We start from the raw sequence: 12,040 nt of genomic DNA, 5'->3' as shown, positions 1-12,040 counted from the left end.
CCCTGCCTGTCTGCTGCTTAAGGATGTGAGTATGGATCCAAGACCCAGGTCCAGGAAGGGAGGGTAGGGGAGGCAGATTAGCGCTGAGCTGGGATGGGGATGAGAGATGGAAGGAACCACCCAAATCTTTTCTTCTCTATTCACTCTAAATGATGCTTCCCAGAGTGTGGGGGAGAGAGATGGCAGCTAATCTGAAGGATCCATTAGGTCTTGAACTTTGGGATTATCTAGACTGTCTAGCCCATAGTCACCAACAGGGACCCATGATAAGAGTGGTGGAGAAAGAAAGGAAAAGATAGGTGGTGGAATGAGAAAGAACTGCTGTCAAAGAGCCCCTTTCCCATCTCTCCCCTGCCCAATCTATTCTGCTCACCAAGGCCAAATAAAGGTCCCAAAGATGCTGCTTTTATGTCACTCTCCTGCCTTAAGCCTCCAGTGACACCCCCCCACACACACTGCTTGGAGCAATGCTTCTCTGTAGGGGGCTGAAGTGGAAGAGGGCAGTATAGGAGAGAGAGGAGCATGACGCTGCAGGCTAAACATGGCCCATCTATCTTCCTGGTGTGATGATGTCACTTGGAGATTTGGAGAGAACACTTTATTTTTATATTAAAACAAACATAACTTATGGAATAGAAAGCAAAATTTACTTTCAGTTTTAACGTACGGCTGGAGAGCGCAAAGAAATTTCATACTGGTTGGTGGCAGGCAACTGTTTTAGGTTGTGCCCCCCTAGTTTTCCTGGGTGATATTCTCTCTTACTAGTCTTGGTGGGGTTTTTAATGGAAAATCTGGAGATGCTCTAGCCTAGATCGTATCAAACCTGAACCACCACCCCTCATTGGAGACACCGCCCCAGACTGAACCATTTTTCTCTGATGATCTCGCATTGTCCCTGTTGCCCTCTGAACCTGCTACAATCTCTTAGCCCCAAAACATACACCTTACCTGGGCTTCCATTGGTCTATCTATCAAAATCTGAGAAACAGACTCATGCAGCCCCTCATTTCATTCTGTGCTCTGTTTGCCTCCCTAGACTGCAGGCTCCTAGAAGCTAGGGTCTTTGCCTTACCAGTCTTGGGGATCTGTCTTAGCACCAACACTTGCTGAAGGAAAGAAGGAAGGAAGGGAAGGAAGAGTGTGGAGGTTCATGTTTCTGATCCCTGACTTACCCCTTAGTAAATTAAGTATACCTAATTATTGCTGCCTCCACCTGAATCTTAGGGTTTCCTCTTGGGGCTGTGAGCTTGTCTCCAGCCGTCTTTATTCGTTCCCATTTGTCACTGCAGTTCAGCAGACCAGACAGTTTGGGTGCTCAGCATCACTAATGAATGTGAGGCTGTGTGCACTTACGGGCCTCCCTTCAGCTTCAGGTTTACAGAATGGTTTAGGGACCTGACTTACACCTGCTCACCAACTTGCTGCTGGCTGAGCCACAGCATCACAACTCCATCCCCTCTTATCTTCCTCTACCCTGTCCCTGCAGGAGAAAGTTCTCCTATTTAAGTTCCAGGGTGTGTTTCCTGCCTTAGGCATTGATGTTGTAACTTCTTTGGGGCTTTCTGGCTGTGGCCCTGGTTTACCCCTTTGGCTTCAGGACAAAAGTGGGTACACATGGCAGTTGACCTCTTGCCAGGAACCCCTTGGATCAACCATGGCCTCCTCACTATGGCCTCTCGGGCCTATGATAGTCTCTGCTCTCCACCTTAACATATATTGGGTATTTTGTTCTTGCTGCAGTTTATGACATCTTCCTGTAATTCCAGCCTGTGCTTCACAATCAGAGCACCCCTGTAGCCCCTCCCTTCTCCTTAGGGCTAGGATTGCCCTCTGACACCAGGGGGGCCTGAGCCATGCATCCCCTGCGGGGGGTGTCAGAAAGACTGGTGGTGGGACAGGCAGCCCCTCCCAAAGCTGAACTCAGCACCACTGTTACCTCTTGGCTCTCTTTGGTCCTGCCTGGCACTTCCTATCAGCATCAACCAAACCTGCGGCTACAAGACCTACTGCTTGTCCCTGTCCACTGAGTGAGGTGACGCCCTTGGCCTCAGTCTCAGTTTTGCAGTTTAGGGAGCTTAATCCTCAGCCAACCTGTCTCCAGCTCAGACAACCACTTGGCTCCCGCAGCCTCTGCCTCACCAGCCCACCAGGGCACGAGTATGCTAGATACCTATGCCCCACCCTTCATTTTCCTATCACTTGCCAGGCTTTGGTGTTGTTTTCCGTTTCACAGTCAGGGCCCTTCTCATCCCCTCTATCTCCTACCAGTAACCCAGTCAGGGGCCTGAGGCTTCATTCTTTCCTTTACCAGTCCCTAGTCCCCCAAAGTGACTCCCAACTTGGGTTACTCTACCCATTTTGCTGTTACCTTATTGACTGGGCTCGTCTTTATGTTCAGGACAGCGTGCTCACAACACACATTTGCATCCTTCTCTAAAATGCAGTATACTCACCTCTTTATTCACCAGAGAAATTCTTCACTGGGAGATGCAGGGTCTAGGGAGGCGAACCACTCAAGCAAGAGCAGAGATGAGGATGAGCTCTTATTTGCCACTCTATCCTTGGTGCCTTACTCAATCCTAGCTCATAGAAAGTGCTAAATAAGCATCTCTTCTACGAATAAGCAAAAAAAAAAACATACTTGGATAGAGTTGTACCCATTTCTACATGTTATATTTTATTTTAACCTTATAACAATACTGAAGGTAGGTAGGGAAGGGATTATGATCTCCCTTTTAGAGGTGAAAAAATATGCTCAGAGCGGTAGAGTAATTTGCCAAGATCACATAGCTAGTAAGTTGGGGGGCCAGGACATGGACCAAGATCTTTTGACTCTAAACCTAATTTCTTTGGGCTATACCAGATTACTTTCCTAAAAGAGGCCCGGGCAGTTTCTGCCCCCACCCCCGCCTCATCCTCTTCCTCCAGCATTTTCCTGCCATCTCCCCATTCAGCCAAACAGGCTTTCCCCAGCAGCCACTGAGTGCAGACCACTCCCCTGGCTCCTTTGGCCTCCTCCTCCCCCACAGAGTCCTTAGTTCCTGGGGCTGAAAGCTGAGGTTCAGAGGGGCCAGGAAAGGGAGGGGGGAGGGTAATGGCTAGTTCCAAAACAGCCAAGGCAGCTGTCCCTGTCACAGAGAGAGGAGACTGTGTGACAGTGTGTGTCTGTCTGCTTGAATGTGGGAGCACATGTGTGGGAGAGTGTGTGTTTGTATGCCTCTAGTTCCAAGTCCAAGTGCTTATTTTGTCTGAGTGGGGGCCTCTGTGAGTCTGCATGTGTGTCTGTCTGTCTCTAGGAACACACTGCCTGAACTCTGCTTTCTCAGCTTCATCTTTTACTCTGGCCCTTATCTCTCCTCACCCTGCCTCCCTTTGCTGAAATAAAGGGTGAAACCAAGACACAGGTATGGAATGCTGGGGGAAGGGGAGTTTGGAAAATTAGAAGTCTGGAGCCAAAGCAGACTGGGAGGATAAATGGCAACGGTGGGATTTAGCTTTCCCTACAGGCAAACCCAAATGTCTCTTTTCCCAGTTCTTTGTTGCTCCTGTGACCTCTGGAGAAATCAGAGGCATGGTTGACATTTTGAGGGCATCTTTTAAAAATATATATTTATTTTATTTTATTTCTTATTACATCTATTGGGGTAACATTGGTTAATAACATATAAGTTTCAGGTGTGCAACTTTATAATAAGACATCTGTATACTCTATTGTGTGCTCGCCACCCAAAGTCGAGTCTCCTCTGTCATCACATATTGGACCCCCTTTACCTTCTTCGTCCTCTTGGGTATAAAGTGAGACTTCAGAGCACCCCTTTGTCCAGCTCTCAGTTCTGTGCCTTCCCAGCTATTTGGGAAGAGCTACTAGTCAAGACTGCTACCGGTCCCTCCCAAGGGCATCTCCCTTCCACCAGAGCATTGAGCCAGCCTCAAGCCTCTGACTCCGACCTCAGGCCTGAGAGAGGTAAGCTGAGCACCTCCACCCTGGCCTGACTTCCCTCCTTCCTTCCCAGATCCCCTTCAGCCCTGCCTCTTTAGTCCTAGGAAAAGGTCCAAGGTCTAGCCTCCTGTGCCGGAGGAAAGAACAAGGGTTGTTCCTCCACTCCTGCCTTGACCTCTGTCCCACCCCAATCTTACTTGAGAGGTGGGGGCAGGGGACAGCTGTCCTCTCTGAGCTGGTTGAAGGGGGCATTACCATGTGCAAATACAGGCCACTGCCCATCTGTGCCTCCCTGAGAAAGGCTCCTAATAAATTCAGCCAAGTGACAAACATCTCAACTTGGGCTAATCCACCACATTAGTGCCACCTTGCACAGACTGTATTAAATCCCTGTTAATGGGAAGGTAGATGGACCCCTCCCACCCAGCTCTTCACCCTTGTCCCTCTGTCCCTCCCCTCCTTTGGCTCTCCTCTGACTTAGAGGCATCCAGAGTTCTCGAGCCCCACCAGTGTCCCTTTCCCTTCCTCCTACCAGAGAGGGCTGGGGGAGCCAGCAGAAAAGAGAAGTCTGCAGGGGAGACTTGAAGAGGGACCCAAGCAGGCTCCTGGGTAATGTCAGGCAAGGTTTGGGATCGGAAGTGAGGGTAGCAAGGGGCTTTTCAGAAGCTCATATCTACTGCCTGCCTGGGGTGGGCCCAGTAGAGGCTGTGCCTGTGAGTAGAACAATGACTGGTAGGATGTGAAGTGTGTCTGGACAGGCACAGAATCAGACAGAGCCGAATGCCTAGTGGTTTTCAAACTGGGTTTTTATTCTGGAACCCTTTTTTTCAAACGAAGTCCCTCCAGAAAGCATAAACAAAACAGTCAAAAGCAGAGCTACCCTAGATGTAGCAGATCAAATCAAGACCAGGCTAGGGTACCATCCTTGAGACTAGCCCTGAGTTCCAGTCCCTGAGGGGGTTTCTGGGTAGGGGCCCTAAAGAACACAATTTGAAAAAAGCAAACGAAGCCCAGCCAGTGTGGCTCAGTGGTGGAGCGTCAATGTATGAACCAGGAGGTCATGGTTCCATTCCCAGTCAGGGCACATGCCCGGGTTTCAGGCTCAATCCCCAGTAGGGGGCATATAGGAAGCAGACAATCAATGATTTTCTCTCATCATTGATTTTCTCTCATCATTGATTTCCCTCTTCCTTCCTCTCTGAAATCAATAAAAATGTATTTTTAAATAAAGGAGAAAGAAAAAACAAATGGAGAAGAAAAACAAAACATTAGCTTAGGAGTCTCCCAGACCAGGTTCAGATCCCAGTTCCACTGCTTACAAGCTCTGTGACCCTTAATTGTTACTTCAAGTCTCAATTTCATCACCTGAAAAAGGTGATCATACTTAATATTGATGCATTCCTGTGAGGGGAGAGATAATGAGATAAAGGCACACAGTAAGCACTCCTAATTGACAGCAGTGATTATGGGAGAAGTATCAGGCCTGGTTCAATGAGCAACAGAGGTTCCGGCTATGTGTTAGGTGTGATTGACTGAGGGGCATGTATAAGTTTATGGGAATATTGGGCATTCGTGTGAGAGGGATGGTTTGGTGTGCAATCGTTGTGGTTTTCATTAATTCAATAAATATCTATTGAACACCAACTGTGCACCAGGCACAGTTCTAGGTGCCTGGCAGTGAACAAAACAAAGTCTAGTGTGTAAACTCATAAAGTTTTTGAGTATACACCTGTTTCCCCTTAGGCGGCTGTTTCCCCATTCTATCCTAGGGCACCCCACACAGGAGTAGCTTTATGTGGGTGGCTGTGAAAGGGGACAGTGAACCTGTGGGGAAACACTTCTGGGAACCAGATAACCCGGAGATTTTATCCCCATTGACCTGGTCTGTGTCTTCTCTTCCCTCCAGAGTCTTCTCTCCATGGAGTTCGGCCTGCTCAGCGAGGCGGAGGCCCGGAGCCCGACCCTATCACTGTCAGACGCGGGCACTCCCCACCCGCCACTCCCAGAACACGGCTGCAAGGGCCAAGAACACAGTGGTGAGCGCGCCCCCTCCTGGGCGTAGGGGAGATAACAGCTCAATCCCTAATGGGGGTGGGGCCCGGGTGGGACTGAGAGGCCGGTGGAAGAGGTACCCCAGCCCGGTCATCCCTGTGACCTAACCCCAACCCGGTCCCAGACTCGGAGAAGGCCTCGGCTTCGCTGCCCGGCGGCTCCCCCGAAGACGGCTCGCTCAAGAAGAAGCAGCGGCGGCAGCGCACGCACTTCACCAGCCAGCAGCTGCAAGAGCTGGAGGCCACCTTCCAGAGGAACCGCTACCCCGACATGAGCACGCGCGAGGAGATCGCCGTGTGGACCAACCTCACCGAGGCCCGCGTGCGGGTATGGCGCTCCCAGATCCGCAACCCCGCCCCGGCCTTCCTCTCGGGCCGCTTGGCGAGTAGCTTAGAAACCTGCAACCTGTGGTTCTGCCCTGCCTGCCCCATCCTCGGACCCGACACCCGGCACCCGAAGTCCCAAAGCCCCGGTCCGCCACCCCACAGGGCCTTCTTCCCACCAACCTTCACCCTATCACTCCAGACCGCACGCTTCTTCTCCCCTGGGACTAGCCACCCTCCTTGACCCAAACGACTCCCCGCGCCGTCGCCCTTGACTTAGTTGCTGCTCAGCTCCCTGACTCCATGTGCTCCTCCCCCACGACCCCATTCCCGTGTCCAGCCACCTCATCTTGTTAATCCTCCGAACGGCCCCGGCCCGGTCCGGGATCCCCGCCCGACAGCCTTTCTCCCCGCCCGCCCGCAGGTGTGGTTCAAGAACCGGCGCGCCAAGTGGCGGAAGCGCGAGCGCAGCCAGCAGGCGGAGCTGTGCAAGGGCGGCTTCGCTGCGCCGCTCGGGGGGCTGGTGCCGCCCTACGAAGAAGTGTACCCCGGCTACTCCTACGGCAACTGGCCACCCAAGGCGCTCGGCCCGCCGCTCGCCGCCAAGACCTTCCCGTTCGCCTTCAACTCGGTCAACGTGGGGCCTCTGGCTTCGCAGCCCGTCTTCTCGCCACCCAGCTCCATCGCCGCCTCCATGGTGCCCTCCGCCACGGCCGCCCCGGGCACGGTGCCGGGGCCCGGGGCCCTGCAAGGCCTGGGCGGGGGGCCCCCTGGGCTGGCTCCAGCCTCAGTGTCCTCCGGGGCAGTGTCCTGCCCCTACGCCTCAGCCGCCGCAGCTGCTGCTGCAGCCGCCTCCTCCCCTTACGTCTACCGGGACCCATGTAACTCGAGTCTGGCCAGCCTGAGGCTCAAGGCCAAACAGCACGCCTCTTTCAGCTACCCCACGGTACCCGGGCCGCCCCCGGCAGCCAACCTCAGCCCCTGTCAGTACGCCGTGGAACGGCCCGTATGAGTGCCCGAGCCAGTCTATCGTCCCCGAGGACGGGGTCGGTGATTCACAGCCTCCCGGACTGGGGTCGTCTGGATGGGCTAGATCCCGCCCGGGAGTCGGAGAGGGATGCTGGGGCAGCTTGGGGGGAGGGAGGCGGCCAGCTCCAGAGAGTGCCTTCCCACCCCCAGCCCCGAGGGGTGGACTGGGCCCTACACACAGTCCATGCCCCTGGGACTAAGGACAGGAACAGGGACCAGTTCCCCGGGGGCCAACTCACCCTTGGCCCACCCCGCCTTCTCCAGACTCCTCCTCTCCCATTTTATCATTTTCAAAGATAAATGAAATAAACGTGCGCGGACAGTGAAAGGCCTGATGATTCAGAGTTGCAGTTGAGCCCTTTTCCCTCATCCTCCCCCAGGTCTAAAACAGAGCTGGGTGTCCAGGAAGCGGTGAGGGTCCATGTTTCTAGGGCTTCAGTCCCCCTCGGCCGCTAACACCGGGATGGGGAAGCCAAGGAGCCGAGGCGCGTGCTGGCGTGTTTGTGTGGTTGGCTTGGGGGACTAGCCACTTGGCGGGCGTTGGCTAAAGTTGGTGCTGCGGCGCCACCTTGCGGTCTTGTGGAGGATAACTGGAAGATCTGGTCTGTAACAGATGTCACTTCTGCAATTTAGGAAGCCTACGAACCTTAGAGCAGTTATTCCGCCTTTCTGCACCTGTTTCTCACTCTTCCAATGAGGGGCTTGGGCATCTAACAGCAATAAAATTCTGGTCTGTAACAGACATTTATTAAGTGCCTACCAAAACTAGGATTCTTATTGAGTGTCTGTGTATGTGTTTCTCATCCACAATCCTCTTAGACGTCTAACCTACTGATCATCCCATTGCCAGCAGCCATTTCCCACCACAGCAGACCCCTCCTGCCCCCAAATCCCCCAAACCCAGAAGTCTTCTTGAAATATTTAATTAAAAAATAGAACAAGAAGAGAAAGGTTTCTATACAGAAATATAAATAACTCGGCTGTGGGAATCCTCCCCAGTCCCAGCCCCATCTCAGGGTCTGCTTGGCCTTCACATTAAAAACAGAAACATCCAAGTACTAGATCACATCCCCTTCCCATGCTTGGTGTTTCTTGTCTGTCATAACTTCCTGCCACCTTGGGGCACACATCCTGTGGCAAAACCATGCAGGGAAAACCTCCTAATCATTCTCCCAAACCTAAACTAAACCCCTTCATGCCCTGGGGAGGAGAGAGCCTGGACTCCCTTCTTTTTCTCCAACCATTTACTCGCTCTTGGTCTTGGCTTTAACCTTGGGCATTATGTAGGTTTTGTAGAAGAAGTTGGCAAAGAGGACGAAGTAGGTCATATACACCATGAGGGACCAGAAGAATTGTTCCGTTGTGGTGTGGCATCCCTGTTCCTGTCTCCAGATGTAAGCCAGGATGACGAAAGTGGCTCCCATAAACATCTGCAGGATCTGCAGGCTGGTGATGAGCCTGGGGAACCACCTGGGGGGCTTCACTTTGGCAGCCCTCAGCGTGTAGTAGGTGTACATGATAGCATGCACACCATAGTTCATAGTCATAAACCAGCCGCCTGCAGCCACCTTGTTCTTGTATCCAAAGCTTGTGAACACTAGCACTGTGCTGTGGTGGTACCAGTGCACAAAGATGAGTGGCCGCTTACGCAGGATGATGAAGGCCGTGTCTCCTGGGAGATGGGGAGTCATAGCTGACATACCACCCAGTGTTGGGACCACCCTCTGCACTGAATGTGGGGGCAAAGGGGGAATTCTCAGGGTGGGGAGAGGGGATTTTTGTGGCAGAGAATCTGGAGGGGGGCTTGGGTGAGAGGTGTTGTTAGGACCAGGGGTGGGGAAGGGACTCTCCATGTGATGGGCAAGGGGGAAACTGCGGAAGGATGCAGTTGACTGGGTGCCAGAGAGACCAAACCTTGCCACTCACCAAGTTCAATGATCTTGCTGAAAACAAAGAGGCAGGACCAGAATCTGACTACAGAGTCGTTGATGAAGGCGGAGAAGCACACAGTCTGCTTTAGGCTATGCCTATGTATCAAAGTTCCCATAAAGCCCCACGTCCTCACTGCCCCCAGGATACTGAAATGGGACAGAGGAAAAGGGTGTAAGATCATTCCCAGACACCAACCCACCCTTCCCCCTCAGCCCGGTCAGGACCCAAGCTCCGCCACCTTCCCATCCTTCCAGGAGTCATGGCTTCTGAGATCCTGGAGCCAATCTGGTAAATCCAACCAGCAATCTAGAGGAGATGAAGGCTGGGAAAGGACCAGGGAATGCTGGAGGATGGGACTGCAAGTTGAGCTAAGGAACAGAATTCTTGGGATGGGGAGAAGCCTATGAGAAGATGGGTGGCAGGATGGGGGATGTCAATGGGGGAGGAACTATGGGAAGGAGGGGCTAGGGAAGTTACTGGAGGACCTTAAAGTCTGGGGAAATTTGATGGAAATATACAGACTCCATGAGCACAAGAGGACTCATGAGAGAACAGAAACTGCCAGTCCGGTGCCTGGGGGAAAAGGAGAGGGGACACTGGGGAGGGGCGCTAGAGCTGAGAGAATGGGATAGGGGGAGCTGGGGGCAACTTGGGGAGTTGATGCAATTGAGGTTTCTAGAAAGCTTTTGGGGTTGGAGTGAGGGTCTAGGGTGCACAGGAGAAGCGAGGAGTGTCTTACCTGAAGACTGCAAGGCAGAAGGACCAAAGGATGAGAGGCCCCTGCAGGTTGAAGCCCTTCCGCGCCTTCATGTAGTTGTGCCCCACAAAGATGAACAGCAGGTAGATCAGAGCTATGGGAAATGAGGTTGTCCTGGCAGGCAGAAGGCACAGGGGATGGGCTCATGGGTGGGTGCTGGCTGGTTAGAGAAATACCCACTCATCTCTCCAAGTGAGTGCTCTGGATGGCAGTTCCACCTCTGCCACCCACGAACTTGGTGACATTGGAAAAACGACTCTGTTCTCAGAGCCTCAGTTTCCTTATTTGTAAAAGGGGATAATACTCTCTCCTGACAGCGTTACTATATACGTAAGTACTTAGGATGTACTCGGTGGAGCATCGTCCCGTACACCAGAGGGTGGCGGGTTCAAACCTGGTCAAGGCATATACCCAGGTTGTGGTTTCGATCCCCCATCAGGGCACGTACAGGAGGCAACTGACCAATGTTTCTCTCGCACATTGATATTTCTCTCTCTCAAATCAATAATAACACATCCTCAGGTGAGGAGTAAAAATATGCAAAGTACATAGCACATTGCAGGGGCTGTGTCCGAGGGTTTTGTGATTATTGCTCTCTCAGTGGAAGTGGGTGACAAGGGCTGGCCCATGCCTAGAAACAACACAGGGCTGTGGAGTAAGAAGAATGTGGCAAATAGCTTCCACCAAATTGGCTGGAGCACAAAGTCAGCCCACAGACACCTTGGAGGAGCCTCAGGGCAAGGCCAGAGAGCCCGGCGGAAATCTTGACGAGCTCCCCGACTTTGCCCCCTTCTCCCCAGCTGGGACGATGAAACACTCGGAGAACAACGTGATGATTGTGAAGGGCTGGCTGTCCCTCGGCACCAGCACTATGTACACGGGCACACCCGGCCACACGCGGCCACAAAGGACAAAGAAGAATCGTCTATAGGCTGGTGGGGCTAGGAGTTCAAATCAGCCCCATTCCTCAGAGACCAGTTCTCACTACACTCTTTCCCTTTGGTTTCTGTCTCCTCGCACATTCCTCAGCCCATCCTCTTATTTCCGCCTCTCTCTCTCTCTTTCTCTCCCCCACCCCTTTCTCTCTTCCAGATCTAATCTCTTTGCGGCATCACACCGCCTGCACCTTGGACAGCGGGAATGTGCAGCCAGTCCAGGAGAGCCCGGTACCTTTGTTTTTTAAGAAAACCATTGCGGGCAGTGTCTCCCCCACCCCCGCTCAAGTCAGTCATCGGGATCGCGACCTTGGCATGGCCTTTCCCTTCCCCCTTCCCCGGGTCTCACCAGTACTCTTCCAAAAAGGGCCTTATGTCCAAGAACTGCTCGAAGTTGTAGGGCTGGAGCAGCGGCTCTTTCCCGTCGGAGGCATTCATGACTGTCCCCATTTCGTTCTGCAGACGTCAAGGCCGGGAGCTTGGGGAGCTGAACGACAGGTTGGGGGGCCGAGGAGCGAACCTGGGGCGGGACAGAACGGACCCAGGACCCACGGAACTCCGCGGGAAGCGGAGGAGCGCCCGATTCAGACAAGTGCGCTGCGGTCGAAGCCCATCCACCGCCGCCGCCTCTGCCGAATATAACGCTGAGTCGCCAAGCCGGGGCGCCGTTATCCAATCTCCACCCAGACAGGCCTCTGTCCCGCCCCTTGGCGGAAGCACACTCTCTGATTGGTCATTCTTCCGCACATACGCCCGCCCCAAATGCCAGTCCTAGACCCCTCCCTCGCCACGCCTTTCCCATGCTTTTCCCCCACAACATCTCCACTCTCCCTTGCTTGGCTTAGCTCCTGTGGCCTTCCCAGGCACTTGGACGTTCACGTCTTCCCCGGGAACGCCAACCTCAGCCTTTACCTCAGTTTGCTTTAATCCTGACCTACTTGACAGTGAGGAGAGAGTGGAGACGACCTCAGTCTCCGGGGCCCTGACCCAGAAATAGGCGTATCAGTTTCCCCGCTTCCCTGAGACCCTGGAAAACTCAGGCCAGGGTTGAGGACGAATCGGCCTGGGGAAG

General features: G+C 53.2%; 2 protein-coding genes across 2 annotated transcripts; one reads left to right on the top strand and one right to left on the bottom strand.

The window, feature by feature from the left end:
- Window positions 1-5,843: 5,843 nt before the first annotated feature.
- PITX3 (paired like homeodomain 3) lies at window positions 5,844-7,327 on the top strand (the record flags this gene model as incomplete). Its single annotated transcript, XM_079793910.1, has 3 exons — window positions 5,844-5,976; window positions 6,117-6,319; window positions 6,740-7,327. The coding sequence occupies exons 1-3, from the start codon at window positions 5,859-5,861 to the stop codon at window positions 7,325-7,327; spliced, it is 909 nt and encodes a 302-aa protein (XP_079650036.1). The 5' UTR covers window positions 5,844-5,858.
- A 1,242-nt stretch (window positions 7,328-8,569) lies between these two features.
- Window positions 8,570-11,564, bottom strand: ELOVL3 (ELOVL fatty acid elongase 3). The gene is made up of 4 exons (XM_079793709.1): window positions 11,318-11,564; window positions 10,016-10,147; window positions 9,271-9,422; window positions 8,570-9,016 (listed from the first exon to the last, which is right to left on the bottom strand). The coding sequence occupies exons 1-4, from the start codon at window positions 11,416-11,418 to the stop codon at window positions 8,589-8,591; spliced, it is 813 nt and encodes a 270-aa protein (XP_079649835.1). The 5' UTR covers window positions 11,419-11,564; the 3' UTR covers window positions 8,570-8,588.
- Between the last annotated feature and the right edge of the window lie 476 nt (window positions 11,565-12,040).

The sequence above is a fragment of the Cnephaeus nilssonii genome (assembly GCF_951640355.1).
Source record: "Cnephaeus nilssonii genome assembly, chromosome: 16".
NCBI lineage: Eukaryota > Metazoa > Chordata > Mammalia > Chiroptera > Vespertilionidae > Cnephaeus > Cnephaeus nilssonii.
The sequence above is the reverse complement of the archived record's forward strand: the minus strand, read 5'-3'. Positions and strand labels throughout refer to the sequence as shown.